The 26117-nt window shown below is 38.3% G+C and overlaps 1 protein-coding gene across 14 annotated transcripts in view; it reads left to right on the top strand.

The window, feature by feature from the left end:
• Positions 1–26117, top strand: part of PPP2R2C (protein phosphatase 2 regulatory subunit Bgamma) — a 175922-nt gene that overhangs the window by 63013 nt on the left and 86792 nt on the right. For 3 of the 14 annotated variants that reach the window (XM_046940673.1, XM_004936177.5, XM_046940678.1), the window contains one exon: positions 4727–4818. The exons of 5 other annotated variants lie outside the window; for them this stretch is intronic. In XM_046940673.1, the coding sequence (XP_046796629.1) occupies positions 4752–4818 (67 nt within the window). In that variant the 5' untranslated portion in view covers positions 4727–4751. Of the gene's footprint in view, positions 1–4726; positions 4819–19957; positions 20103–21447; positions 21597–25847; positions 26004–26117 lie in introns of those variants that run through there. 6 more of the 14 variants (XM_040699517.1, XM_040699516.1, XM_046940675.1 and 3 more) reach the window with 5 other exon arrangements.

The following is a 26117-nucleotide window of genomic DNA, read 5'->3' as shown; positions in this document are numbered from 1 at the left end:
CATCTAGTTTTTTTCCAATTATGTTGTGTGGTAACTTTAGTACTTTAGTTCCTTTCGTCTGCTGTGCTACATTACATTTGTTGTGGGTATGTAGTATGTTATGCTTGATACTGCAAGAGTTTTGTTGTTGTTTTGTTTTGTTTTTTGTTTGTTTGTTTTAAAGAATTTATCTGACTCAGGAGTCAGCACAAGAATGGGTGGTGAAGTAGTTGCCAATGGAAAACCTTTCTGGGAATTTCAGTTTACTGAATCTTCAGAGATTCAATACCAGTACTGGCTTTGTTCTATAGAATAGAACCAGATAAAGTTAGAAATTTGGCCTAACTCCATTATTTTTAGAAATCTTAGATTCTGTAAAGCTTCTCTATGCCTGTCAGGAAACACAGCTACATTCTGCAATTTCACCATAAAAGAATCCTGGCAGTTGAAGCTATGTGGATTTCTTAAAGGTGTTGGTTTATTGCATTCCTATTTATCTGCGAAATGTATATATTTAGTCTATTAAAAATGATTCTTTAAACAAAACCAGGTTCTCCATATTTAGTGTAATTATTTGGAATTTAAATTTTGTTTCTTTGCACAATGGGGTGGGAAATCGACTTGGAAATTCTCATGCATAATATAACACACAAAAAAATTAGGATACTATTAAAATTATCCAATTCAGTACTATGTTCTTGATACTATCTTTGCAAGTTTCCTTAGGAGCTTAGTGTATGCAAATTTATGATAACCTAGGCATAAACTCATTTCCTTTTCTTTGACCTTTTTGCCTCTTCCTTGTATATGATTTATGATTTCTGCTTATTTTTTTTCTGCTAAATACTCTCATAGATTTTCCCTTTGAAATAATCTTGCTTCAGGCTACTTTTAACTTTCTGAAATGCAAAGTAATTGTAGTTCGGATTTTAATTGTATGTCTTTTTCTTCTTTTTAAGTATATACTGCCTGGACACATTATCACTTTGTTATTTAAAGGGCTGATAAATTTTTCTCAGTTGTATTAATTTATGTTGCAATAGAATTAAAATTAATGCTAACTAGAAGATCTTCTAATAGGAGAGTAAGCACGAAGGGTGTAATTAAATCTCTGAAATAAATTACAAGATATTTCATGAACGTCAGGAGCATACTTGCAACCCTTTAACACATTTATTTTACAGATGTTTTTCAGGGTTGTCACTATCAGAATTTTAGAAAATGTACTTTTTCCCCCAAAATAGTAATTACTCCTCAAGACCAGCTGCCCATTCTTGTATTTTTGGGCTTATGCAGATTTGTCAGGTTCATTTTGTTCCCCTAAATTATGCTTTTAGAGTTTCAAAAATAGTCATATTATGGAAGTAGCAACGTAAGGGTTTATATTATTATTATTATTGTGTGTGTGTGCTATGTACAGGATATTTAGGTAAACTCATAACTGTCAGCTGCTGAGTGGTTGATCTCACTGTAGTTGGTGATCCCTGCAGGAGCATTGGTTGAGATGTTACCTCAAAAATGAACCCACTATCAAGAAATAGGCTGCATCGTAAGAGCTAGCACGGGTGTATTGTTGGAGGAAAAAAATACAGCATGGCAAATCCAGAATTAGTCACTTCAATTAATCAGTTTTAAAATGGTGGTTACCTGTTTCAGTTACTGCTGGAAGCATACCAGCCTCTTGTGTGTAAGCTGCAGGGAAAAGATGTCACCTGCTTTAGCTCTGGGTCTCTGAAGCATATTTCTTGGTACAAATGTCCTGGCAAAATATCTTGCTGGACAGGTAAGGAGCAGAGGCTTACTAAAGGAATTTTGTAAAACTTACATGTTTTCCACAGAGCACCAGAAAGTTTAATGACTTTTGAAACCGAGGGGAAATTCCAGCCTGGATATGGCAGCAAGGTGAATTCATCCTAAAAACAGCATGTGCTTTCTGTCACGGAAGAACTTTCAGTTTTAATTGGTCTCTGGAAAATACATCAGTTGTATGTGAGGGAATGGTTTTCTTTTTCATCCTATGAACTGCTCTCCTGGACAGAGAAAATGTGTCTACGTTTACGAATTATCCCATATGATTAAAGTGACTCTTGAAGAGCTTGGGATACATAGACCACAGGGGAGGTTTAGGAACAATGATTAACTTATGGGGAGAAAATCCAGAGGATGTAAGCAAAGGAAAGGCCCTTTGAAGCATGTAATGCATTTTGAATGTTTAAGGCTTGCTTTTGAAACAAATACAGGTTGCCTTCAAAGCGTCAAAGACTTGGCATTTGATATTTTTGAAGATTAGTAAAATAAACAACAATCCACACTGAGGCTGTTTCAAATTGCTGTGTGGGGCTCATGCATTCACAGTTGCAGCTGGTACTGCTTTGCATTTGCGTGAGGTAAAGGATGTAACAGTAGTAGTTTTGGATGGACCTTGGTTCCAATGCTGCCTTGGTTCCAATGCAGTCCTTACAGGGTTTGTTAGAAACTATCCTCAAGATTTCAGTGTTTGAGTTCTTTCCTTTGGCTGGAAGGAAATTTGTTACCAGAACATCTACAGTGTCAGTGAATTGTGGTCACTTTTGGGCAGGTTTTTTGTGACTCTGAGATGGGCTTAGGCCGTATGTAAAGACTAAAGTCATCAAAGTTCCTCCATGATGATTCTTTGTGATACTCCTGGCATTTTTCACATGAAGAAAAGGAATAGATTTACAAAAATTCTTGTTATTACTTAGAAGGATTGCTGCTTCTTTTGACTCGGGAGCGAAACTGTAATTTTTGCTCAGTGATTTTTTTCCCCATTTCTGGTCTTTTGACTGTATAGTTAACTAGGTGGAGCTGCGCTTACTTAAAGTAAGTCTTTGTGGGCATTTCTTAGTGGCCATAGTAATCTATCTAGTTACAGCATTTTATCATCTTGGAAACTCTGAAATATTGAGATTATAGCTCAGTGATATCTATTTTGGTGTACATAGGTTTCAATGACAGCCTCAGCCAACACTGCCAATGAAACAGCAACCTGGAAAGCGAATGTAACACTCGTGTAGCGCTCAGGGCAGAATTTTTGTCCTGTGCTTCTAGGCCAGCTTGAAATATCTTACTTTTTATTTAAATATTGGGCTTACTAAATATATTATATTAAATATGCTGCTTATTAAATATAGATACATGTATAATATATATTATATACCTAAGTCATTGCTACTGGTTTTTTTTTGGAGATACCTCATCCAAATATCCAGGCCAAATTCTGCTTGTAATCATAGTCCTTAATAGGCCACGATCATAATCCAAGGTTACTGTCTAATCAGAAATAAACTGTTTTGTTGCTTATTATGCTGGACGTTGGGAACTTTGCAAAGAGAAAAACAGTATACAGTTTTGGCAGGTAAAGGCATCAAAATAAAAATGAAGAAAATGCCTTGTGTGGCATCTTTCTTTGTGAAGCAAGCGATCCACAGATCTGTTCTGCCCAAATAAGAAATGAACAATTCCATTTACCTCTACATTCATGTTTCAGCACACATCTGGTGAAAAGACTGAGTTTAAGCAATTGACATAATGAAAGCTGATATATCTTTTTTTCTTAGCAAAGCTCCTCTACCTTATTTTTATAATTTTTTTGCTTGCTTCCCTTGCTTTTCAGCAGCTCTGAAGTATATCTAAAACTCACATTTATAGGCTTTTTCTTGACTCTCAGTTAACTTGTAAAATCAACATTGCTGTTGACCAAAGTTAAGCAAATGCAACAAAGGCTGATAAGGTTCTAATTAATTATGGGAAATTGTTCCTGCCTTTGAGCATCAGTATGTATTGCACGCTCCTACCAGACAAAAATGGTTGGCCATAAGCTTCCAGTCCCGTGTATCTAAACTTGACAGTGTTCCCTCCAAAAAAAAAACATTGTAGTTCTCCTGAAAGATACACAGAGATCACTCTTGGAAGCAAACATACTTACTTCAATAAGGGTTCAGAGAATTGTTTTTGAAATTGTAAAACATTGCATTCATAAACACATTCAAAAGAATGATTTATTCATATACTTCAGATAATCTTTTCTTGTCTCCTTTTCTCTCTAATGGATTGCGTTTTGTTATATACAAATCATTTGTATATGTCACACTAAAAACTGGTGGCTAAAAACTGTTGGCCTAGCTGGAAAGCATGAGGATAGAGGAAGGTTTTCATTTTCCCTTTAAAAACTGTCTTGCTTGGGACTGATTCTTGTGGTAACTCTATTTGGATTAATATGAAATTAAAATAAGTACATGGAATGAGTGGAACATGAAAAGGAGAAGAACTGCTTCTCAATTAGAGTAATCCATATGGTAATCATCTGCAAAATGAAATGCATAAAGAACAGACTAAGCAACATGTGATTGTGGAAGGGAGAGAGAAGGGAGAGAGTTACCCAGTGCCATGTGCTAGTTCATGTCTGGGATGAGTGATTAATTTAAACATTATTTCCTACTGTATTTTATTTTATTTAGGCTATGTATCTGGTAACATTGATTCTTAACTGTCACATCCCAGCTTGCTGTATAGGTAACTGGCAAGAGTACCATCAACTCATGAACCTAAGAATCCAGCTTGCTGTCCAAGCAGACAAATGGAGCTCCACAGAAGATGTGTAATACTGCAGTAGCAAATGGGGGTTCTGCACTACACCCCAAAATGTATTAGCTTCAGTTTCCTTCACTTGTAATATAGGAGGTGCTGGCTGACAGCCCTGGAAATTGAGTCCTCTATTTCTCCACAGGAGAGGTATAGCAAGGGCAGCAGCAATGCAAGCTTCCCCACATTGTCCTGCCAATGTTCCTCAACCCAGTTCGGAAGAGGTCACTTCTGGAGGTGAGTGGGTCATGAGTCTCTGTCCATGCAGTTATTGCTGCCAGGACCAACTGTTGGACGGAGACTGCCCCTGTGTCTTGAATGAACCACCAGTCTTTGATAGATAATCACTTTATGTACTGTAAAGCGGCGTGGGCTGGATTCATTGAGGTTGCATTATTCTGCTTGACTGCTGTCACGTTTTGGTATTGCTTTTTAGTTGGATGGCACCCTTGTGTGTTTTTCTTTTTGCACTGTTTTGTTTTCAGAGACTTTGCCAATGCTTTATGTACACATCTACTAAGTAGCATGCGGATAACTGAATGCAGTCTGGTTGTGAATGTGATGCAAAAGAGCAGTTGCTGATGGCAGCCATGTGTGCAAGAGGAGCATTAGAGCACTAGACCAGGAGGCATGCTTTGAAATGCACCAAAAATTGATAAGAAAGTGAATGTTGGTTTTCAGTATCTACATGAACGATTAGGTTTCTGTTGTAAAGCCGTATCTTAACATTTTCGCTTGTCATAATTACTATGTAATTTAGATATTAACACTCATTAAGCTGGTAAACTAATGCTCTTTTTTAGATTATTTTACAATTAATGAAATCACTCTATCTAAAGTTAGATCCACAACATCCTATGCTGTATGAAAGTATTGTGTATGTGTTGTTGCAGTAGGCGGTTGTCACTTAAACCAGAAGATATGTGATAGAGGATTTGAGAAGAAATAATGGAACTGATAGCAGTCTTTGGAATAAAAATAATGCATGCTTACACCTGTGGCAAATGAATTTTTCATGTACGTTCCTGGGTTTATTTAAGTGCTTCATACTTCAAATACAGCCAGTACTATTCTGTTTTCAGCAGAATTGAAATCTCTCAAATATACAGATGTAATATAGAAAATGGAAACAAAGGCTTAGCAAGGCTGTTAGGCTATGGTGAATCACTTCTGCAGCTTCGAATGCTTTGTGAAGAATTTCTAACAACTTGATTATCATTTGTAGTTGAAGCCTGCAGGTGTGTTTAACTCTGCTTATAGGGCCGTTTGTAAGCAGGTACGATAACAAAAGAACATACTACAATTCAAACTTTAGCATTATCTGCAACATCTGAAGGAGTTGGTCTTCCTAACCGAAGATTTTTCTTGTCTTTTGTTTGAACGATGTGGTTCAGAATATTATTCATTCCATTCTGATTTCTTTCTTTCTTTTTTTTTTTTTTGTGTCAGAGTGACAAGGAATACAAGGTTTGGTTCATAAATGAGGTAGCAATAGAGTCCTCTTAGGAAGTAAATTGTGACTAAATCATAAATTCAGTTTAGAAGTTTGAACGTGATGGCAGTTCACTGCATTAGGCAATATAACATTGGACATATTTGCTAATAAATCACCTTATTTAGTATTTTTATGGTGCTAACAAATCACTGTGGAATTGATTTTTTTTTTCAGCCCTTCCATATGCAGTGCAGAGTGCAGGCTTCTCACTGACACTGACAAACCCTCACGAAGTCCTGAGCTGGCCTCCCACACACCTGTGTAGACTGAGCCAAGCACTCAGCTCAAACCTTCCTCTAGGTCACATAAACCTTTGAAGACAACTGCACAATTCAGCACCATTAAACTCTTTGTAATGAACTTTATTTTAAATTGAAGTATAAAAGTACAGTTAAACCATCATCAGTATGAACACAAAAAATATGGAGAGGGGATTTTCTCACATTGCATTTTATTCATACTGCATTCATCCTTCTGTTTCTGAATGTGCTATCTTCAAATTGTAATTAATACTGAGCCTGATTTTTGTGTGTATTTATCATGAATAATGGTGATCTAAAGGAATCTGCTTGTAAAACAAGGTATTACCCAGAGCATGAATAAATATGGCAGGATAATCCTCAGAACCTTGATCCTGGAGCCCTAACTTGTATAAGTAATTCTGTTGATTCCAGTATGACTGGTCACGTGAGAAAAGGCTTCAGCATTCGTAGTTACAGATTGCTATCCTGTGAGCTTCAATGTTATTATCCCTTCTTTACCTCCCATTATATCCTAGCGATTTTATGGCCTTGCTGGCTGTGTCCAAGGACTGGGAACGTAAGAAAGTCAAATCAGTCCTTGGAGAGCATATATATAAATACCTTGGCTGAGCCTCAGTGAGTTGATTTGAGGCTATAGGTTCAATTCACAAAGTCATTTTTCTCATAAACCTTTCTCAGGTTTGTGTTGAATTATAACATTCTGGACTGTGCCTGGGCACAGCTGGGAGCTCCTCTCGCTAAAACTTTGTTTCTGTTTGCGTAGATAATATAGGTCTCTATATGCAAGTCCTGGAGGTATCTCTTGCAAAACGTTTCCCTGACAGATTTGAATCTAGTGTGGACTCCGTGGGGCAGAAGTCCTGTTAGGTTGTTCAAAAGCAAGTGCTTGTTTAATGCACTTAGACCTATTTCATGTGTCAGACTTCTAAAAATAAATGATTGAGAAGTAGCAGAAGGAGTTCCTTATAATCACAACGTTCTGCCATTGGCATCTGTAAGTGAAAGGGAGACTAAGGAACCAAAGCTGTTGGAAATGAGAACTCGTTTCTCAAATATCAGGCTGTGCAACTGCTGTCATTGATTTACCATGTAGTTATCGTGGGCTCCTAGTGTGATGTCATTTAGTATTATGGTGGTCGTAGGAATGAATTTGTCACCTGTCTTCCAAGGCTTTATAGAAGACTGGGTTTGTACCCTCCACCCACCTCTAGGTGGGCAGGTTTAGTCTAGCCAAGTTCATTGGTGACCAGGATGTTATTGCTAATTAGCACCTATCTAACGACGTATATGGAAAAAAGTTTATATATATATTCAGTTCCTATTAGTCTGCAGCCTGTTTGTAGGGGTTCAGGTGTTTGCACAGAAGGAACTCATTGCAGGATCAGAGCTGATACACTTTTCTGCTTGCACACAGAGACCTGAGACTTTAGAATACTCCATGATGCGGGTAATATAAATATATATGTTTTTTTAACACTTTCTGTGCCAGCAGCAAACAGGAAAACAGTCCTCCAAAACCCTCAACGACATTTCAACTCACTTTTTTGTTTTCTTTTGAGCACCTTGGAAATTAAGACCCAGTAAAGCTGCTCTGGGGGATTGCCACCTTTGTCTTGTGGCAGAGTACTTGAACTCAGACAGGGAAAGCATTTTAGGAGACAAAATATTGCCAACACAGTGTGAGGTATGCAGACAAAAATAAAAAGCTGATACAGAAGATGAATCTTTTTCCACTGCTTTCTTTTTTCAGCATTAAGGCTGCGATATGGATTGCCATCATCCTCTGTGTGCCATAAAAACCGAACTTACAAATCAGAACTGAATTTTCATAATAGGCAAACTAATAGATCAGCTGCAAAACTCAGTGCCAAGTTGTTGCTTTTTTGAAAATCGTTCTCATGTTCCTTGAAAGAGAGCAAACAACTCAAGAATGTCTACCAGTGCTCATCTGTGATGCTTTTGTGCAGTGCTGACTGACATACTGACATTTGAATTGCCCTGTGATTTGCCAAAGGAGGAGAAAAAAAGGCTTATATTTCTAATTAAATAGAAGACAACGATACACTGTATTCTGGCAATTCCTGACCAGGGTTGGGAAGACAAGGTCCTGTTTGTTTTCCAGAACAGGAACAGTAGAGAGAAATTCTGAGCAAAAACATTGATCTGGATACTAGTTGCTTTTTGGAGGACTCTTATGTGATTTCATTATTTGTGTTTTACAGCACTACTGTAACTTCATGATGGAGGAGTCTCAGTGCTAAATCAGTACATTTAAGCAAAATCTCCATCAGCCCAGTGGCTGCTAAAGGTACAGAGAACGTTTTGGGGTGGCTGCAGCCAGGTTTGTGCCCATCAGTGCATTTTTATAGCATGCTCTCTCTGCTGAGCACCTGTGCAGCAGGGAGGTGATGCTGTGGGCTGTGTACTTCTGCTGCAGTTATACAGCTGGTAGTGTAGAGACAATGGCAAGCTCACTGTGAACTAGGTTACTCTACCCCTGTAACAGTGACTTCTTATTTGGTGTGAGTGGTGCATGAGTGTGCTTTGATCTGAACGCTTCTGAGAAACTCAAGGCAAAAGAATCTGGAAGACAAATTCAGTTGTGCCTTGCCTGCATCTAATAATAATTTTCAATCTACAGTGCTGCTGGATTCACGCTGGTAGGGATCGTTATTTTCTGGTGTTTTCCTCATTGTGGTGTTTTGATTCCTTAGTAAAGGTGTTCAGGAAACCTGGAGAGGTGGCACTGAGGGACATGGCTAGTGGGCATGGTTGGAATGGGCTGTGGTTAGACTTGATGATCTTAGAGGTCGTTTCTAGCCTTAATGATTATACGATTATTTAATATTTTGCTTGGGCTGTCAGCTGGGCAGTGTAGGGTCTGTGTGTTTATAGTTGACTACGCTGAGATCTGTTTAATTCTTGACCATAGTCCTTGGCATCTTTTCACAAGAACAGGAAATGAATTGATAAAATGTTACTTTGTAATATCTATGGACTGAATTTTATTCAGCTTAATTTGGAAGCTATATGCAAATGCTGAAGCTTGCTGTTTCCAGCAGTTAGATGCAGGACTGCTTGATGTTGGTGCATTGGTGTGAAGGAGTGATTATCATAGAATCATAGAATGGCCTGGGTTGAAAAGGACCATAATGATTATTTAGTTTCAATCTCCCTGCCGTGGGCAGGGTCGCCAACCACTAGAACATTAGCATCAGCAAAACACAAATAAATGACCACAAACCGAAACAAAAAGCAACAAGAAAACCCTCTCCCATACTGGAAAATTTTGTAAACAGTGCCACCTACCCCATGCACTTCTCACCTACTGGAGCTTCAAAGCTTAGATTGGGATTTTTGTTGCAGACCATGCAATATAAGGTCCCCATTTTACATAAAGCATGTGAGCACTTACCTGTACTTCATCTGGACAGCGAAGTATGTGTTTTTTTTCTTTTCTTTCCGTGAGCCAAATGAATATTTGGAAACAGGAAATAAACTCCTAACACTTTTGTTGCTCATCTTTATAGAATCCGGTGCTGTGCTTGAAGACACAGACAGCTGTGGTATGAAGTAAAACATCTCACTGGAATCAGTGTTGGTAATTTCAGCTAAGAGGAGACTTCTGTGGGCTATCTCCGAGACTGAGTATACTCTAAATGTTAGATGTCATTTGAAAGTGTGTAATAAGTAGTGGGACAGGGAAGGAAGATGAGACCATAGCAGTAAAATCGGAGGGTATATTCACTAAGGATCACATTACCCCATAACCAATCCCATAAAGGCAGAAGTGCTTAATCATGCCAAGAGTGTGCACAGCCATGCATTCAGTACTAACAGCAAAGGAGGAAAGAAGAAGCCCCGACTCTGGAGGTGTTCAAGGGACGTTTAGACATTGTGTTGAGGGACATGGTTTACAGAGAACTATTGGTGATGGGTGGTCAGTTGGACTGGGTGATCTTGTAGGTCTTTGCCAGCCTTGGTGATTCTATGATTCTAAGCAGTCCTATGAATATTCTTGAGAAAGCAGAATGTACAGAGAGCTCTGATGATATGTACTGCATCTCGTCTGACCCAGACAAGAACAGCCAATGCATTTAAGGGTTCATTTTACAGAAAAAAATATTGTGAGGTTGGGAATGGGTACATGTAACAGGACAGGTTAAGCCAATGGTTTTGCAGTATTTTGTATATGTATTTTACATATTTATTTATATTACAAGTTGGTGTACTTGTACTCTTGATTTTTTCTAATTAGAATAAGGTTTCACATTTAAGTTTAAGTGTCTTTTTCAAATAGAACATACTTTTGAGGGAATCTGCGTGCTGTTATTGAGATGTAGGACTGTTAAAGGGTTTTCTGTTAAAAAAAAAATTGAAGATATGAGTTTAGAGTGCACACATCTTTTGTGTAGGACTCTCCTAGACAAAGCCTTTTGCTACAGTTAACCTGCAGTGCTTGGTAACATTGACCATCATTCTGTGACAGTCACGGTATTGTTTGGAATGCAAAAGATAAATTCATTATCTGTTCAGTTTTCTCCTTCTCACTTTTTGTGGAGGTTCTCTCAGTGCCTTTGGTTGCTGTGCTCCTGTATTGAAGACCCCACAGCAGCAGGCAGAGATAGAATTGCTGGCAAGTTTTAGCCTCTAGGTGTGATTGCGCCAGGGATGGCGTTGGGCAGCCTTTCCTTGGTGCCCAGCAGAGCCAGTCCAATGCTGAACCTGATTTAGTATTTTTCTCTCGGTAGTTGTAGTAGCTGCAGAGATGAGGATTTAGCTCCCCATGAGAGTTGTCAAATGTAACAAAATAAGAAAAGAACTGATTGTTAGAGGATAAATGCTGTGTCTTAATGCTTCTCTGAAACCACAGAGGTATTTTTTAAAATGTAAGCTTTAAGATCAAACTTCTGTTCAAAACAAATATTACTTCTGATATATAATTATGAGTTTCACAGGTTGGAATGATGCCCATGATGCCTCCTAGTGCTGCTCTGTAGCACTAGTTTCTTAATACTGCTATGATGTTTCTATGTATAACCAAGATTTAACCACCAAAATTTCATTTTGATAATAATTCCTCTGTCAGATTGTGTTTGAACTGATTTTTCTCATTCTTCTGTAGTTTGTTCCAAATCCTCCCCTGAACACTCAACTCTGTCTGACCTCTAACACTGAGGATTAAAAAAATTGCAGAACTCCAGATGCTTCACTTCTTGTAATGAGGGCCCCCTTTTTGATTAGGGATTTAAGTATGAAGCCAGTGATGAGTTAAAAATCCAGCAAAGAAGATAAACAGCCTTCATCAACAGTCCTCCAAAATTACACATGCAGACATCCATGAGTGGTAGCACAACACTGGATTTCAAAAGCCTTTAAAGATTCCCCAGCTTTCTCACTGGCTATCAAAGAGAGCTATCAAAGCTCATTAAATGTCTTAGAAGCCAATGTTATAGTGGTAAGTAGCCCATACTTTTGATCTCTTTTCTAATTGCTATACTGGCATGCCATTTTTTTTAAGCTATCTGGAAGTGGATTTTAGTTCCATCTCCACCCATCAGCAAGTGGATATACAGTCTAGATCAGTCCCTCCTGTGCCCCTCAGGGACAAAAACAGATGTCTTTTAGTTATCTTTTGTTAGGTATCTTCCAAACTGCAGCCATTTGAGTTCTGGGACTTCCTCTATACATCACCTGGCTTGGAAGAAATGCTGGATAGCAAGAGAGTGTTTGACAAAAATACTGGTGAAAATACTTGTCTGTCTTCTGTGTCAGTTAGTTGTGGTAATGTGCAAGGAATCAGAAAAAATTTTTTTTTTTAACATGAAAGAGGATTTGTACTGAAGAGTTATCAACCATGGTAACACAACAGGAGAAGCCTTTGCTTCATGAATAAAAATTCCCATCAACTTGAATTCTGCAGCTATTTAACTGAATGTATTGTTGAGCTCTGCCATAAGACACAATCAGATGTACATCGTTTGTGTTATTGGTGGTGTGGTAGCTCTGAGGGTCACTTGGCACAGCTGGTTCTGTAAACACATGAGAAGGAGCTGGTTTGTGCCTGGAGCAATGTTTCTGTTAAGGAGCAGACAACAGGTGATGTGTAGCTGTAGTAAAGGAGGGGGAACATGGGGTCATGGTGACGGCTGGTCAGCACAGGCAGCAGCAGCTGGAAGAGGAACCCAGCTGACAAGGGTCTTTACTCAATGATAATTCATTTATTGCTGTACCCTGAGGAACACTGTTTGTCTTAGCTAACCCTGGAGTTGAAGTTAGACCTGGCAGATATTTCAGTCTATGGAAGCGTTCTTCATGTTGAAAGCATTCTCACACTGCCCTTAATCACTATTTTCTGGCAAATACCAATGAAACATAATCCAGACATTGTAATAACTGACTGCACAGTTGTACTCCTGTTCAGGCAGCTGTGTGGTGGTTTTCCTGGAGGCCCTGGGGCTCCAGCGATGACCCCAGCAACCTAAGATAACCTGGAGAACCACGCTGATTACAAGTGAATAAGAAACATGTTTTTACTGATCTCTGTGGTCGTGATTCTTTCTTCACCCGTGCAGCAAAATATACAGTAACACATGCGAGGGGTCCTCAAAAATCCCCAACGTAAATTTGCTGAAAGAGGTAATCCTTAATGTCAGCAAGGATAGACTTGGAGGACTTCAGTTGGGTGACAGACTTCTCAGCAATTTAATCTTATTGTAAGCATGTTATGCATGGGATTTTTTCTTTATTTCATTTATAAAAGATGTGTGCTCTAATTTTTTTTTTTTTACTGCATTGTGTAGTTTGAATGTAGTGCAGTAAGTCTATAAACCTAGTCAAGGGCACCTGACGTGACTCAGTGAGTGCTCTTTCTGTCCAGAAACAGCCGTCAGGACAGGTAAAGTAGTGGCTAGGCAGGTTTGGTGGAAGCAGAGTGCTTTCTGCAGGGGCTGACAGCAAAGGCATGAAGATCCTTCCTTTCTACTAAACAACTCCAGATATATTCTTATTCTCTCCATTCCTATCTGTCTGATGGGTTCCTGTGCCGTTATTGGTTCATAATCTATCTTCAAAAACATTTTTTGGGCTCTCCCAATTGTTCCCAGCTGAACTGGATTTGAATTGTGTTCAGTTTGTCTCAGTAACAGATGCCAGTTATCATTAAATCACGAAAAGTCAGGCAAGAATAGCCATTCTTTCTGTAATTTTGGCCAAAGCAATCTTCATGTTTTTTCAAAACAGTTTTTTATGTTTTCTATTAGTGAAATGTTAGGATATAGACAATGTATGAGTACTGCTGTGGAACTGAATAAAATTATATTGGCAATGTGACCTGCTCTAGTTAACTTTTAATCCATTTTTCACCTATTATTAAATGTAAAAATAATAAGAGAATTACAAGTAGTGCCATAAATCAATGCGTGTCCTGAACTGCAGAGCAACTCATTTTTATGAGAGCAAGCCCCTGTATTTATAATAAATCAAATTCTTTATCTTTTGAGCTTCCTGATTAAAGTAATTAGTCATTTATGTTGATACAGCGCCGTCAGTGAATACTTTGCTTTATTTCACAAGTATTGAATCTTAAATAAGTTTAAAAGGGTCATTGGTTATAATTAGCTGCACTTTGTAATGTAAATTTGTTGTTTTGTTGGTGGGGAAGTAGTTTCTTCTGACCTAGATTAATATGCTGAGCAATTCTCCTTCTGGAATTAGAACAAACTGTCTTTTAAGTAAGGTTGTGTCAGTAGCTAAGAGGTTTTTAGAAACCGAGTATGGAAAAAGTTAATTTTTGGACTCTGAGATTAAAAACTAATATGAAATGCCAGACATGATGTAGCAGGGGGACTCGGATAGGGCTTCCTGTGCCAGCATCCCCACTTCTGAGACCAGCATTAGCTCCTGCCCCTTCCCATAGCAGCTGGGGAGAGGTCTGGTTAATGCCATTTGCAAAGTCTTTAGTAACTTGGGAACTGAACATGCTGTGTACCTGTAAAACACTGCTGTTGGCTGAGAGATTCTCTTTGGATGTAGTTCTTACCAACACATACTTAGCATCACTCCCACTGGCAAGGCCACACTTTGAGTACAGTGTTTAGTTTTGGGCCCCTCACTACAAGAAAGACATTGAGGCCCTGGAATGTGTCTAGAGAAGGATAGCAAAGCTGGTGAAGCGGTGAAGGATCTAGAGCTCAAGTCTTATGGGGAGCAGCTGAGGCAACTGGGATTGTTCAATCTGAAGAAAAGGAGGCACAGGGGTGACCTTGTAACTTTCCACAACTCCCTGAAAGGAGGTTGTGGAGAACTGGGGGTTGGCCTCTTCTCACAGGTAACAGTGATAGAACGTGAGGTAATGGCTTTAAGTTGTGCCCGGGATGGTTCTTGTTGGATATTGGGAAAAATTTCTTCTCAGGACTAGTGAGGTATTGGAACAGGATGCCTAGGGAGGTGGTGAAGTTCAAGAAATGTGTAAATGTGCCACCAAGGGACATGGTTCAGTGGGCATGGTGGGGATGGGTTGATGGTTGATGGGTGATCTCAGTGGTCTTGTACAATTCTATGGAATAAAGTCACATGCTGCAGACAGAAGACACTACTGATGGGGAGAAGTTTAAAAAGACTCCAGAGCTGTTTTTATGGATGTGAGATGGGGAAGCCTATGCTGGTAGGCTGATGAGCCGAGTAATTTCGGCTTAAGGTGAACTTTTGGTGGCATTATGGCTCTATCAGTACTGGTCTCCTAATTTGCTGGCTGAAGTTTTCATTATATTTGAAGAAAGATTTATATTATTTTTTTAACCTTTCTATGTCAAACTGCAAGGATAATTATGAAAGTCAAATTCTTTCATTTCTTATTAGATTACATGCTTTACTTAGAGTTAAAATAAGGGAACCTTTGCATCATTTACTTTGGTCACCTGCTGTGCAAGGTAATAATGCTATGCTTAACCTTAAAAAGCAGTGTCAGTCACAGTCACGTTGGAATTCCAGTGTAGCAGCAAGGAGACAAGTAAGGGAGGGAAATTAGCAGAACTAGTGCTAGTTTGTACTAACAGATTTCAAAAGCAACTGCCTGGATAAAGTCTGCAGTCAAACAAATAAATCAAGTTGTGGTTTTGAAGATGTGCTGATTTGTTTTCATTAAGTGAGTGCTGTTAATATTGAAACGTACTTTTAGTTTATGTTCCTGTGAGTAGTGCTATTGAAGTCAAGCTTGTTTTAGTAATGCTTACGGAGAAACAAGTAATAGCATAGTGTGAGAATTTGAGAGGTTCCTCTTAGAAATGAGAAGAGGGGTTGTGACCAAGGACAGGTAATTGTGAGCACTGGCATTATTATTATTGTTTTTCTTTCTATAGTGAGTGATGAAGCACTGAGCAATTCCACAAGAAAGCTTAAATGTGCATTAGAGAAAGTCTTTATATCTTCTAAGACAAAGAAAATGGGTTATTTTTCGGAGAATATCGTTCTTAGAAAAAAAGAAAAAAAGCATCAGGCAACACGAAATCCTCTACAGAGATTAGCACTGTCACTTGAAAAGAAAATAGGTACTCACGTGCGTTCGCCACCTGGGTATTAATGCAGCCAATTACTGTGTCCTGCCTTTCAGACATTATTATGTTACAGCAAGAAAAGAGCCAATATCGTATTTTATATGACCTTTCTAATGCTGTATATACACATATAGATTCGTGTTATTTGTCTCTTTGATTCGCCAAATGTTTCTTATTTCTGGCTCAAGGCATTTATTTATTGCAAGGCTTCAAGCTGCGGTAAACAAGGTCATAGATTAAGAATTGATTTCCACAGTTGCTCTAGCATACAAACTAAATTTCTCTTGGTTGGTTATAAAAACCACAGCTGGGCATAAATTCATATTTTCAGCATTGTCTTGAAATTAATGTTAAAGCAAATGAAAAAAATACTGTAAGTATGTATTGCATGCTAAATATAGGGCTTCAGCTAAAGCTAAAGGAAAGCAAATTGTTTTTACACTGCAGGTTTCTAAATGAAACCATGTTATTACTGATCTGAAGCTTCTTTGTTATTTTTTTTCTTTATCTGTTTTTGTTGACAGGTTTTCTGTACAGCTTTTGGCAAATTGTTATGATCAATAAATTGATCAGTTCTGTGGTTTTTCTCTATGTTCACAGGGATGTTGCTGGTTATGATAAGAGTGGAATATCATTTCTGTTCTTTCAAATTAAATGATCCTGCTATAAATAGAAAAATCCTACCGTTTTGTTATCTTTTGCTCCATCTCCCCCTCTCCCTCGCATTTTAAGGTATGCTTTGTGATAGTAGAGCAATGCTGTGTACCACAGTTGATTCATATAACTGTCAAAGATGTTAAACTCCTCTATGAATCGCTGATGCAATACAGTTTCCTAGTAACTATAAAATAAATAGTTAAGTACAGAAATCAGCTCCTTAGATGTATCTTTTAGGAACATCTTTCTGTTACATAATCCCATAGCCCTGCCCTGCATGTTTGAGTTAGTTCAGTTGAATGAGCAGAAGTCACGATAGGTAATGTGTGCTTTCAGGTTCTCATCACCTTCCTCAGGTGGTTTTGTGAACATTACCTTGGCCTCCACTGTTCCTATAAGTGTTGAAGTTATTGTGCCTGCCATTAGCAGAGGTAAGAAAAAGGAAATGTGCAGAAATAAATCACTTCAGGCTTAGAGTTCACTTTTTTCAATTTAGATGGATGTTTTGGAGGATTGAAGTTGTGAGATTTACCTATTGGCACTGATTCTTATTCCTTCTCTGAACTGTGTTTTGTAGGATTGGAATATATGGATCTCCTTTCACGGCTGTATCTGTTTTGTTAGCGCTTGATCTCATCTTGCAGAATCTTTAGTTGGAGCTTAATTGGTGGTATCCTAAATTGAACATTTTGTCAGCATTTAAAAATGCATGTCTGTAGAGAAATTCACTTTGACTTCTTAGGATTTCCATATGGAAATATCTCCAGAAATGCAGCTTTGTGGTGAAATGAGGTAAATCAATTCAACCCAGCCTTTCTCTGAATAACAAAACAGTCTTACTGGAAGCTCTGTTAGATGGAATTATGATTATCAAGTCTGGTAGTCAGGAGGGTTTCTTGTTAGGGTATGGCTGCAGGAATAACTAAATGTGGTTATTCCTGACTGAATAAAAGATTTCCAACCATTTCTGAAATGTAAGTTGCTTTTTTGAAAAGTCCTTAAATATGTATAAAGAAGCTTGGACTGATTCATTAACTTTGAATAAATTCCTATAACAAATGAGGGGAATGAAGAGAAAGCACAAATAGCTTGTTGAGCAAGACTCCTTGTATGTGGCTGGCTCCCTGCAGAGGCACAGGACTAGGACAGATGGATCTCTGATACATCGTTGCAGATCCACCTGAGGGTAGGCTTTGAAGGAGCAGAACCTTTTCAGAAGATGATCTTGCACTGGCCTCCTCTCTACTGGTGCAGTAGTTCAGATTTTCAGGTTTTTGTTTTTCACCCTCTCCTTCTTCTCTCCAATAACTACAGGAACAAATCTGCTGATCAGTTTTACTTTTATCCTTTGATGGGGTTGGTATAAGAACATAGTAGTGCTAGAAATCTGCTGTTTTCCTACACCTTTTGGATTTTTCTTGCTATTATCTGTATTCCTAATGCCTTGCAAAGTCATTCACCACAGTCATCTAATTCTCATGTTCTCCATATTCTCCACATAGAACCATTCGTCAGTGATGCCCTATGCAAAATACTGAAAAACGGTCTTTACAACAAACAGAAAAGTTTGGTGAGCAGGGAGGGGGAGCATCTCCATCTGTGCCCTCTGCAATAGGAAGGGAGAAAAGAATGGCAGTGAATGAGGGGAGGCAAACGCTTTCCTGTACAGACTACCTGAAAAGACTCACAGTGATTTCTAGATGGAATTTGGCAGTGCACATCTGGGCCAAGTCTTATGTAGCCAAAGCCTAGAAGTCAGGTTTATGAAGAAATCAGTTATGAAAAATGCAGTTTGAAGAAGTCTGCCCACAGTAAGTGATTGGGACTGTGTCAGTATCAGAGAAGTGTGTTATTGCGCTGACTTTTATTTTAAGTCTGTTCGGTATCCCAGCTCGTGATGCAAAATCTGGGAAACTGGAGGATCTTTCTGACTATAATCAGAGAACTATGCTTGTAAAGTTTGCTGAAGGTTTAAAGTGTGTAGATGTAAATATTCTCATCATACTTAGATTTTTTTTTTGAGACACAATTTGTGCTTTTTCAAATGTTATCAAAATACATATCCTGCAGTGTATTTATCTGTTCCTGGGGATTAATTCCCTCACATCTGCAGCTGGAGGAATAACAAGCTCACTGCAGAAAGACCAAATGGCCATAGCCATTTACATTTGATTGGGCATTTTCAGACTCAGGCAGGTCAAAATGAGCAGATCACCACTGTCTGTGTGGTTGAGGATTCTTCCAGTCTGTGGGATTTTGTGTCAATTACATAAATAACACATGTGATTTCTGTGCATTTCCCTGTGCAGTGCTGCTCTGCAAAGGGCAGTGAAAAAAAAAACATGCAAAAATTATGTAAATAGTTTCTTGCTGAGGCTCTTCTCAATCCTCCTTGTTTGTGTTGTTCCATCTACAACTTCCCAAATAACTGACAAAGACTTCAAATTACAAAAGTTAAGTAAATAAGGAGTGTATTGGCATTTACTTACAGGTTGTGATAAACACATGTAGACTTCATTCTGTTCATTACTGTAATGAAAAATGAGACACCTCATCAGCGTTTCCCAAGGACACGTTCTTGTTTATAGATGGATAAAGACATACCGTTGCATAACAGCTGTGTCTAAGTAGATGTAGAAGTAGGTTTTTATGGCAGACGCAGAATTTTTTTTCTCCATGTATGTTAGCTTAAAGCCTGGATAAAAATAGAGTGCTTAGTTTTTAGACACTGCACAATGTCCTTTGGTCAACAGGTTACTTCATACAAAAATTATTTCTGCTTTACTGTACAGGTGGAGTGTAGCATCCATAATAAAGGCCAGGGTTGGTGATGAGAAGGTCTCAACAGGAAAATAAACCTTTCCAAAAGGAAATATGAATTCTTTCATTTAAAAGGTTCTGGTTGACTTTCTCAAGTTATAGCTGTATCCTTATCCCAACCCATTTGTCACCCATTTTTTTTGGTAAAAATAAGACCAAATTCTGTCACGTTTTGTGATGCAGTATTCATTGTCTGATATTTTTGCTTTTAAGAGCAAGAAGTACATTTGTTAATGTTCCTCTGAGTATCCTAGATCAGCATTTGGAATGTACATATTTCAGGTGTGAATATTCAGCCAGAGTTTGACACATTGTTCCAGTTACTTATTTGGTAAGTATTTTTGTATTGCTAGAAATGTGTGGATTCTTTTTACCAGCTGAAATATTTGCAGAGGATACTTCATCATTAAAAAATCAGCATTATCGTGGATCCATTCTCAGCCTTAGCAAATTGCAGTAGCACACCATCTGAAAAACATAACTTGATTCAAAACAACACCTTGAATCACTGATGCGACTTTGAGGGGAGGCACCAGCAGCATAAGATGATTGCCCTGCGGTTTTCATTCCATGAAAAGTCTGCTCAGTGTTTTGCAGTGCCATGCATGTTCTGTTACATGGCATACACCTGCGCTGGCTCAATCAGCGGAAAATCGACCAAAGCATGCAGATGCTGAGAGAAATGCTTGAAGAAGTTGAAGAAATAGAGGTCATCTGATGTGAAGCTTCTAGGTATGCCCTTCTTTTTATCAACAAAATGACATAATTCTTGAACAATTGATTTTCTTTTACTGGAAGTCTGAATACAGATTTGTTTATAATATTTACTGCTTTCTTGTTGATAGAAGTTGAAGAAGGGATATGAACAAATCATACAGGGTTGTTCATGTGTATACAGAACTTTTTTCCCTTTTCCACCCTTTATATGAAGTGCAGTGGCATGGGACAATCTGAATGTAGTCCTAATGACATGGAAAAGCGAAAGAGAAGGCCACAGGCTTGCAAATAAAAATTATTTACTCACTTGAAACTGGAAAGCAGACAGCCAATGCATTGCTTTGTAACTAGCTCCAGGATACGGATGGTACCTGAAGTATGTTTTTATATCACGCCACTCATGTATTTGATCATCAATCTCGCATCATATTTTATGTTCTTGATCTGTCCAAATTCATTTGTGGCAGAAAGAGGCCTCTGTACTCTTTTTGGATGGCTTTTTCTGTTCTTTTTCTTTTCATCCTGTCGTAGCTGTGTGGATCATGAGCATCCAATGTGCGACAGTTCTCTGCTTGCTTCACAACTACTCTAGCAGCTCCATGCTGATTTAGTTGCTTTTTGTCTCTTCCACTCAAAGGCGCCGATGTGTGGATATTTCCTGACTCATTAGCGCTTTTTATTTTTATAATATATTAATTGAAATTGATTTTTGTTTAAAAGGAAGAGGTGGTAAAAACTTGTGACACTGGAGCAGAGTAATAGAAAAACAAGTAGGTACTCAGGCTCAGTTCAGAGGAAAGAGTACTGCTCCCTTAATTGTCTTTCTCTTAAATGCACCACGAGTGTTATTCTTCCATTGTCCACACTCATCCTTACACTCTTCTTTACCTTCATTTGCAAATGAAGTCCACTGCTAAACTGAGATGCTTTCTTCATCTAATTTTTAAGCAAACCCTAAGTGTAGTCTTAAGAAAGCCAGCTCATATGACCTGTGTACCTTTAGGCTGTGCTGCTGTTTGTAGCTTTCATATTATTTGGTCTCATTATGGTGCCAGAGAAGAGCTAGTCCTGTAGATAGGTAGTATATTGTTTCATTTTGCCCACTTCCAGTCATGTCAAACCATATAAGAAGTAGCATGAATCTGTGCTGAGGCTTTCACCTCAGTGTACTTCTGGAATTTGGGCTGATGCAAATGCAATGGCTTAGAGGGTTTATACTATTTTGTTATGAAGTCCTCAGATATTGGACTTGGAACTGACAGTTTTGAAACACCGGGGGCTTAAGGGAGAAGTGAAATGACTGCTTCTTTGTATAGCTGAAGTGGATCAATGGCTTTGTTTTTATGTTTTTGTTTGAAAGATACCACTTGCTGTCTTCAGAGTGGGTGGATTCAGCTTCCTTCTGGATCCTGAGCAATCACCTGTGAGAGATCTTGTTTTCTGCTGGGTCTACAGACAGCATGGAAGGGGAGAGCATCTATGAGGTTGATTCTGGAGATGGACTTGGAGGTAAGGGTGCCTCTCACTTCCGTTTTCATCCCAGATGGCTGGTTGCAGGGGAGCCCATGGACCATGGAAGCCACAAAAAGCAAATGTAATTAAGATGTCTACAGTTCTTTGATTGTACTGTGTTGCTTTACAAGCAGTGAATAAAAGTGATTTTGAAAACAACGGTCTCCTAGAGGAAGTAACACATCTGGATGCTGCATGTACAAAGCATTGCTATTTGGAGTCTGAGATTTTCCAAACATGATGCAAACCCTAAGAACTTACAATAAAATTAAAGGCATGTAGTCCTTTCTCTATTTTTGTTTCTTTTTCCGTCTCTCACCTGCTGAGCAACTGTTGTACATGCCATCTGTTTTGTTAATTTTTTTTAACTGGACTGTTGAAAACTGCATGAAATGGCACCGACTTTCTTCTGTACATACCCACTAACTCTGCAGCTGTCTTTGGTCAAGAGTGCTAAATTCACTGTTGTGATTTATCACTTTAATAATGGGGAAAGCAGAGTTTATATTACATACTTCTGCAGTCATGCTGATGTTTGTGTATCACACTAGGGAATTCCGTCAGTTTTCAGACTGACGACGCACCTTTGTGCTACTGCTTTTTCCCACCAGTTTTTTAAATTCCTCATTTTATAAAGCGTCTTCTGAGAATAACTGGACAAACACCTTTACCTGGATTGTGGAGCACCTTCAACTGCCTAGGTCAACTCACTTTTGAACTCAGAAGTCTAAATATTGTTAGAAGGAATGGGGTTCCTTCCAAATGAAAGAACGATTAGAACATGGTACAAATACAAGAGTTGGTGTGCTGTACATCTGTTTGATGGCTTGGTTATTTTCTTGCAGTGATCACTGTAACAGGACAGATATTTTTTAGTAGATTGTTCTGTGCTTCTGCTGAGACACTCCCTTTCATGTTTAAAATTTCTTTAATACTTTTCTTGGGCCTTAGCTGTATCAGCAATACTATGTATTGAAGGAGCAAGTTATACTGCCTTAGTTCTGATTTTCCTTCATATTAATGAGTTGTCTCCAGCTGTTCATCAAGCAGCCTAACATGCAAATATGTACACATGAAATTTATTTTTTTTACAGAAACCACAGTAGTTCTATGAAATAGCTGCTTTATCATAATAATTATTATTACAAGAGCGGTATCAGTATTTATGTTTAAGTAATGCCCTTCTGCTATGTGGGTGAAGAGTAGCGGCAGCATCCTCTCCTGCTTTCTGAGCGTTTGTCTTACCTCTGCCAGAGTTTTTGAAACACTGCAACTGGAGCCATTGTTTGACCATTAGTGACTAGGTACTCTTTCATTTCGTATCCTGTCTCAGGAACTAATTTCCTGGCCTTATCATTATGTCCTTCATTGAATCTCTGCTGCAGTACTGCATCTTTGTCACTTCTTTCATGCCACTTTGTGCATGGAAAAATTCTTTCAGAGCTGAGGTCAAAGAAAAAAAATTGTATCCCAGCTCTCTTTTAGACTGACCTTTGCTGTTAGAATAATTTATTGTCCTTGATCTACGTTTTCTAATTTGTATAGCTAGACCGAGTGTGTGTGTGTGTGTGTACACAGAATGAACAAGCATACTTCTGGCCTGTTTTCCTGTCTTTCCTCTTTGTTTCTGACTTAAGAGATGAGCTCTTCAGAGGAAATGTACTATGCTTTGGGAAATTGTAATAATAAATCATCACTCAAACTTAAGTTTAATAAAATTATTGGTATGAGAACAAAATTCGATCCTGTATGTGAAAGGGATATATTTACAGCAGCATGTCAGTATCTCCAGTATGTATATACGTTGCCTTTTTAGACAAAGTGTTTGCACAAGTAGTACTAAACACAGAGGACCATTTCACATGTTTCATAAAACAAGTGCTATTATCTCTGTGTGAATTACTAGCTAAAAGCACAAGAAAAAAAAACTTCCTTGCTTCATACTTCATAAACAAAACAAAGGTATATCAAAACAAACTCAACAGAGAATCTCATTCTGAAAGTTGGAGTTATGGGGGTTATCCCTTCTGTTATGATCTACCCTTCAAGTGCTCTTAGCTGATGGGTGAGGGAAATGTTGGAAGTTTTCTGTGTTTTTAAAATCAAGGGAAACAAAATTCTCATTGTCTTGCTTTTTCTGTTTCTGTTTGAGATAGAAGATTGTCAGGGATCTGCTGGAACCAAGCTAGAGGATACTGCACTGTTTAACAGAATGTGAACTAAGTAAAAATGTGACTTCAAAATGTAGCAACAACACCACATTTTGGGAAGATAAAGAAGGGCCTTTGTTTAAGGTGTGCACATATTTTCTGAGTTGGGTACGTGTGTATCAGTGGCATATAACAAAGTGCACGTACACCCTACATACCATAAATGCAGCTATACCCAGAGTTAAGTACAAATGTTTATTTATAACCAGGCTGATTTTATGTCTGAGTTCTGATACATCACAGATTTAAAACAACTGTGCCTGTTTCCAGCAATATGAGTGAAACTTGTCAAGTAGTTTACCAGTATAATGAAATTAATTCCCAAAACCAATTTTGCTTTGTTAATTCATATGTTTGTTCTCTGATGGAAGTGTTTCCTGTGACTGTAAACTCCCTGACAGGCTGCCTCAATTTGAGGGTCAAAGGTTCTTAAGAATTTTTTTGCCCTTTTCTGTCAGAGACAAATAAATCAGTAGGTTAAAATTCCCCCAATGGTCTCTGGTAGTTAGTATTTTCAGATTCAGGAAGGTAAAGGCCCCTCCTCTTGTTTTAATACAAACAAGAGTTCGGATTTTCGTGGGTGTAGGTGGCTGATAGCACTCTTCAATATCAGTAGGAGCTCACTGGGAATGTTGGCTGTAGAGGTCAAGTAACTTAATCTGATGCTGTAGAGTTATGTACTTCACTCAGATGTCTCTGGTTTAAAAGCAGTGTAGGTAGCTGTGCTATAGGTCTTGTACTTGGTCCTCTTCACTTGATATATTACTTCATGGTAGGTTTTGAATTCATTTTCAGTCAATACACAAAGAACAATGGAGCTGAGTTTTCTGTTGGCCTATGAAGCCCAAACACAGGGAGCTTCATCTGCATAAAAGAAGGTTATGCTTTCCTGAAGCAGAAGGCCTCTTGCTGTTTCTTCTAGAGCAATATTCTGCTTCCTATATTTTTCTTGTATACCTGACGCAGATTTTATAAGGTGTTGTCATTAAATGATTGTTTTTATTAGTAGTGATTTGGCTACTTTGATGTGTTCCTAAAAGTAGCCATTAACATGGGCAATGTCAAGTATATTTTGAGATGTTTTTTTAGAAACTTCTAATATTTTCCAATATTGAGTTATAAGATTATTAATTAAAACTAAAGGTCAACATCTATGATTGCTCTGTTTCCATGACTTGATTTTTCAATATTTAATCCTATTTGTTTTGACAAAGAGTCTGCGCTGGGTAGATCTATATGTTGAATCAATACCATGGCACACATTTTTCCTTGTTCACTGTATTTAATGAGAATCTGAAGATTTGCTGCTGCCCTTTGCAGTTGAAAGGTATGAACGAGGAAAGATTAGGGAGTGGTTAAATGACTTGTGTTGTTCTGTTGCATTGCTGGTATTACATCAGGTCTGCTCTCAGCCTGGTGTTTTCACTTGTAGCTCTCGTTCAAGTGCAAAATCCTTCCTGCACGCTTGCAAGGTTGCAAGTCAGTTGCTATGGCATTCAGCATTTTATGTAGCCAATCGGCTTGCTTTTGTGGTGATTCAGCCCAGAATAAGAAATCGGTCACACAGACCACAGCCGTAATCAAAAGAACAGCTATTGTTGGCGTGAAAATCTACAGAGGTTGGGAGAACAGCAGAATATGAGTTTTCAGAAAATACCGCTAACAGTCAGTGTTTATGGTGTATTTTCTGCTGTATAACTAAATGTTAATAATAGCGGTCATAATAGTAAATTTTCAGGATTATAATAAAAATTGAATCAGTGGGCTAGTTTCTGTGTGTTGTTTTATCACTCTAAAGGCTTTGGTAATTCACAGCTAAAAATTACCACGTATTTTTATGCTGTGGCCATTTTTGATTCCACTACAGCACACAGTACTCGCATTTCTCATTTTGTTACAAAATGGTAGCATGTTTCTGGCAGTGTGTTACTTGCTGGTGGTAGATCACTAGATTCTGCTGTTGTCTTCTGCTGTTTGGCTAATCAGAAAATTCTGGAATGCTGCAATGTAATATAGAATGGCTTTGAATGTCATAATGGAGCTGACGTGTTAGTGCAGTCATTCAAGGTCATAAGAAAGACAAGTTACTTGGATAGAAGTAATGTTCTGACAGGTACTATCCAAAAAGGGAGGACAGATGCCTGTGGACCTAAGTCCTTTTACAGGCTTTTAAGAAAGTCTTGTGTTCTTGCAGGTAGGTTTGTTCTCTTCCCCACTCTGTCTACAATTGTATCTGTGGGACAAACAGAAAATACTGCTGCTTTTAAAGAAAACTTTGTCACTCTGAAGTCATGGCTATACCACAAAT

Source organism: Gallus gallus, chromosome 4 (genome assembly GCF_016699485.2).
Source record: "Gallus gallus isolate bGalGal1 chromosome 4, bGalGal1.mat.broiler.GRCg7b, whole genome shotgun sequence".
NCBI classification, from domain to species: domain Eukaryota; kingdom Metazoa; phylum Chordata; class Aves; order Galliformes; family Phasianidae; genus Gallus; species Gallus gallus.
The sequence above is the reverse complement of the archived record's forward strand: the minus strand, read 5'-3'. Positions and strand labels throughout refer to the sequence as shown.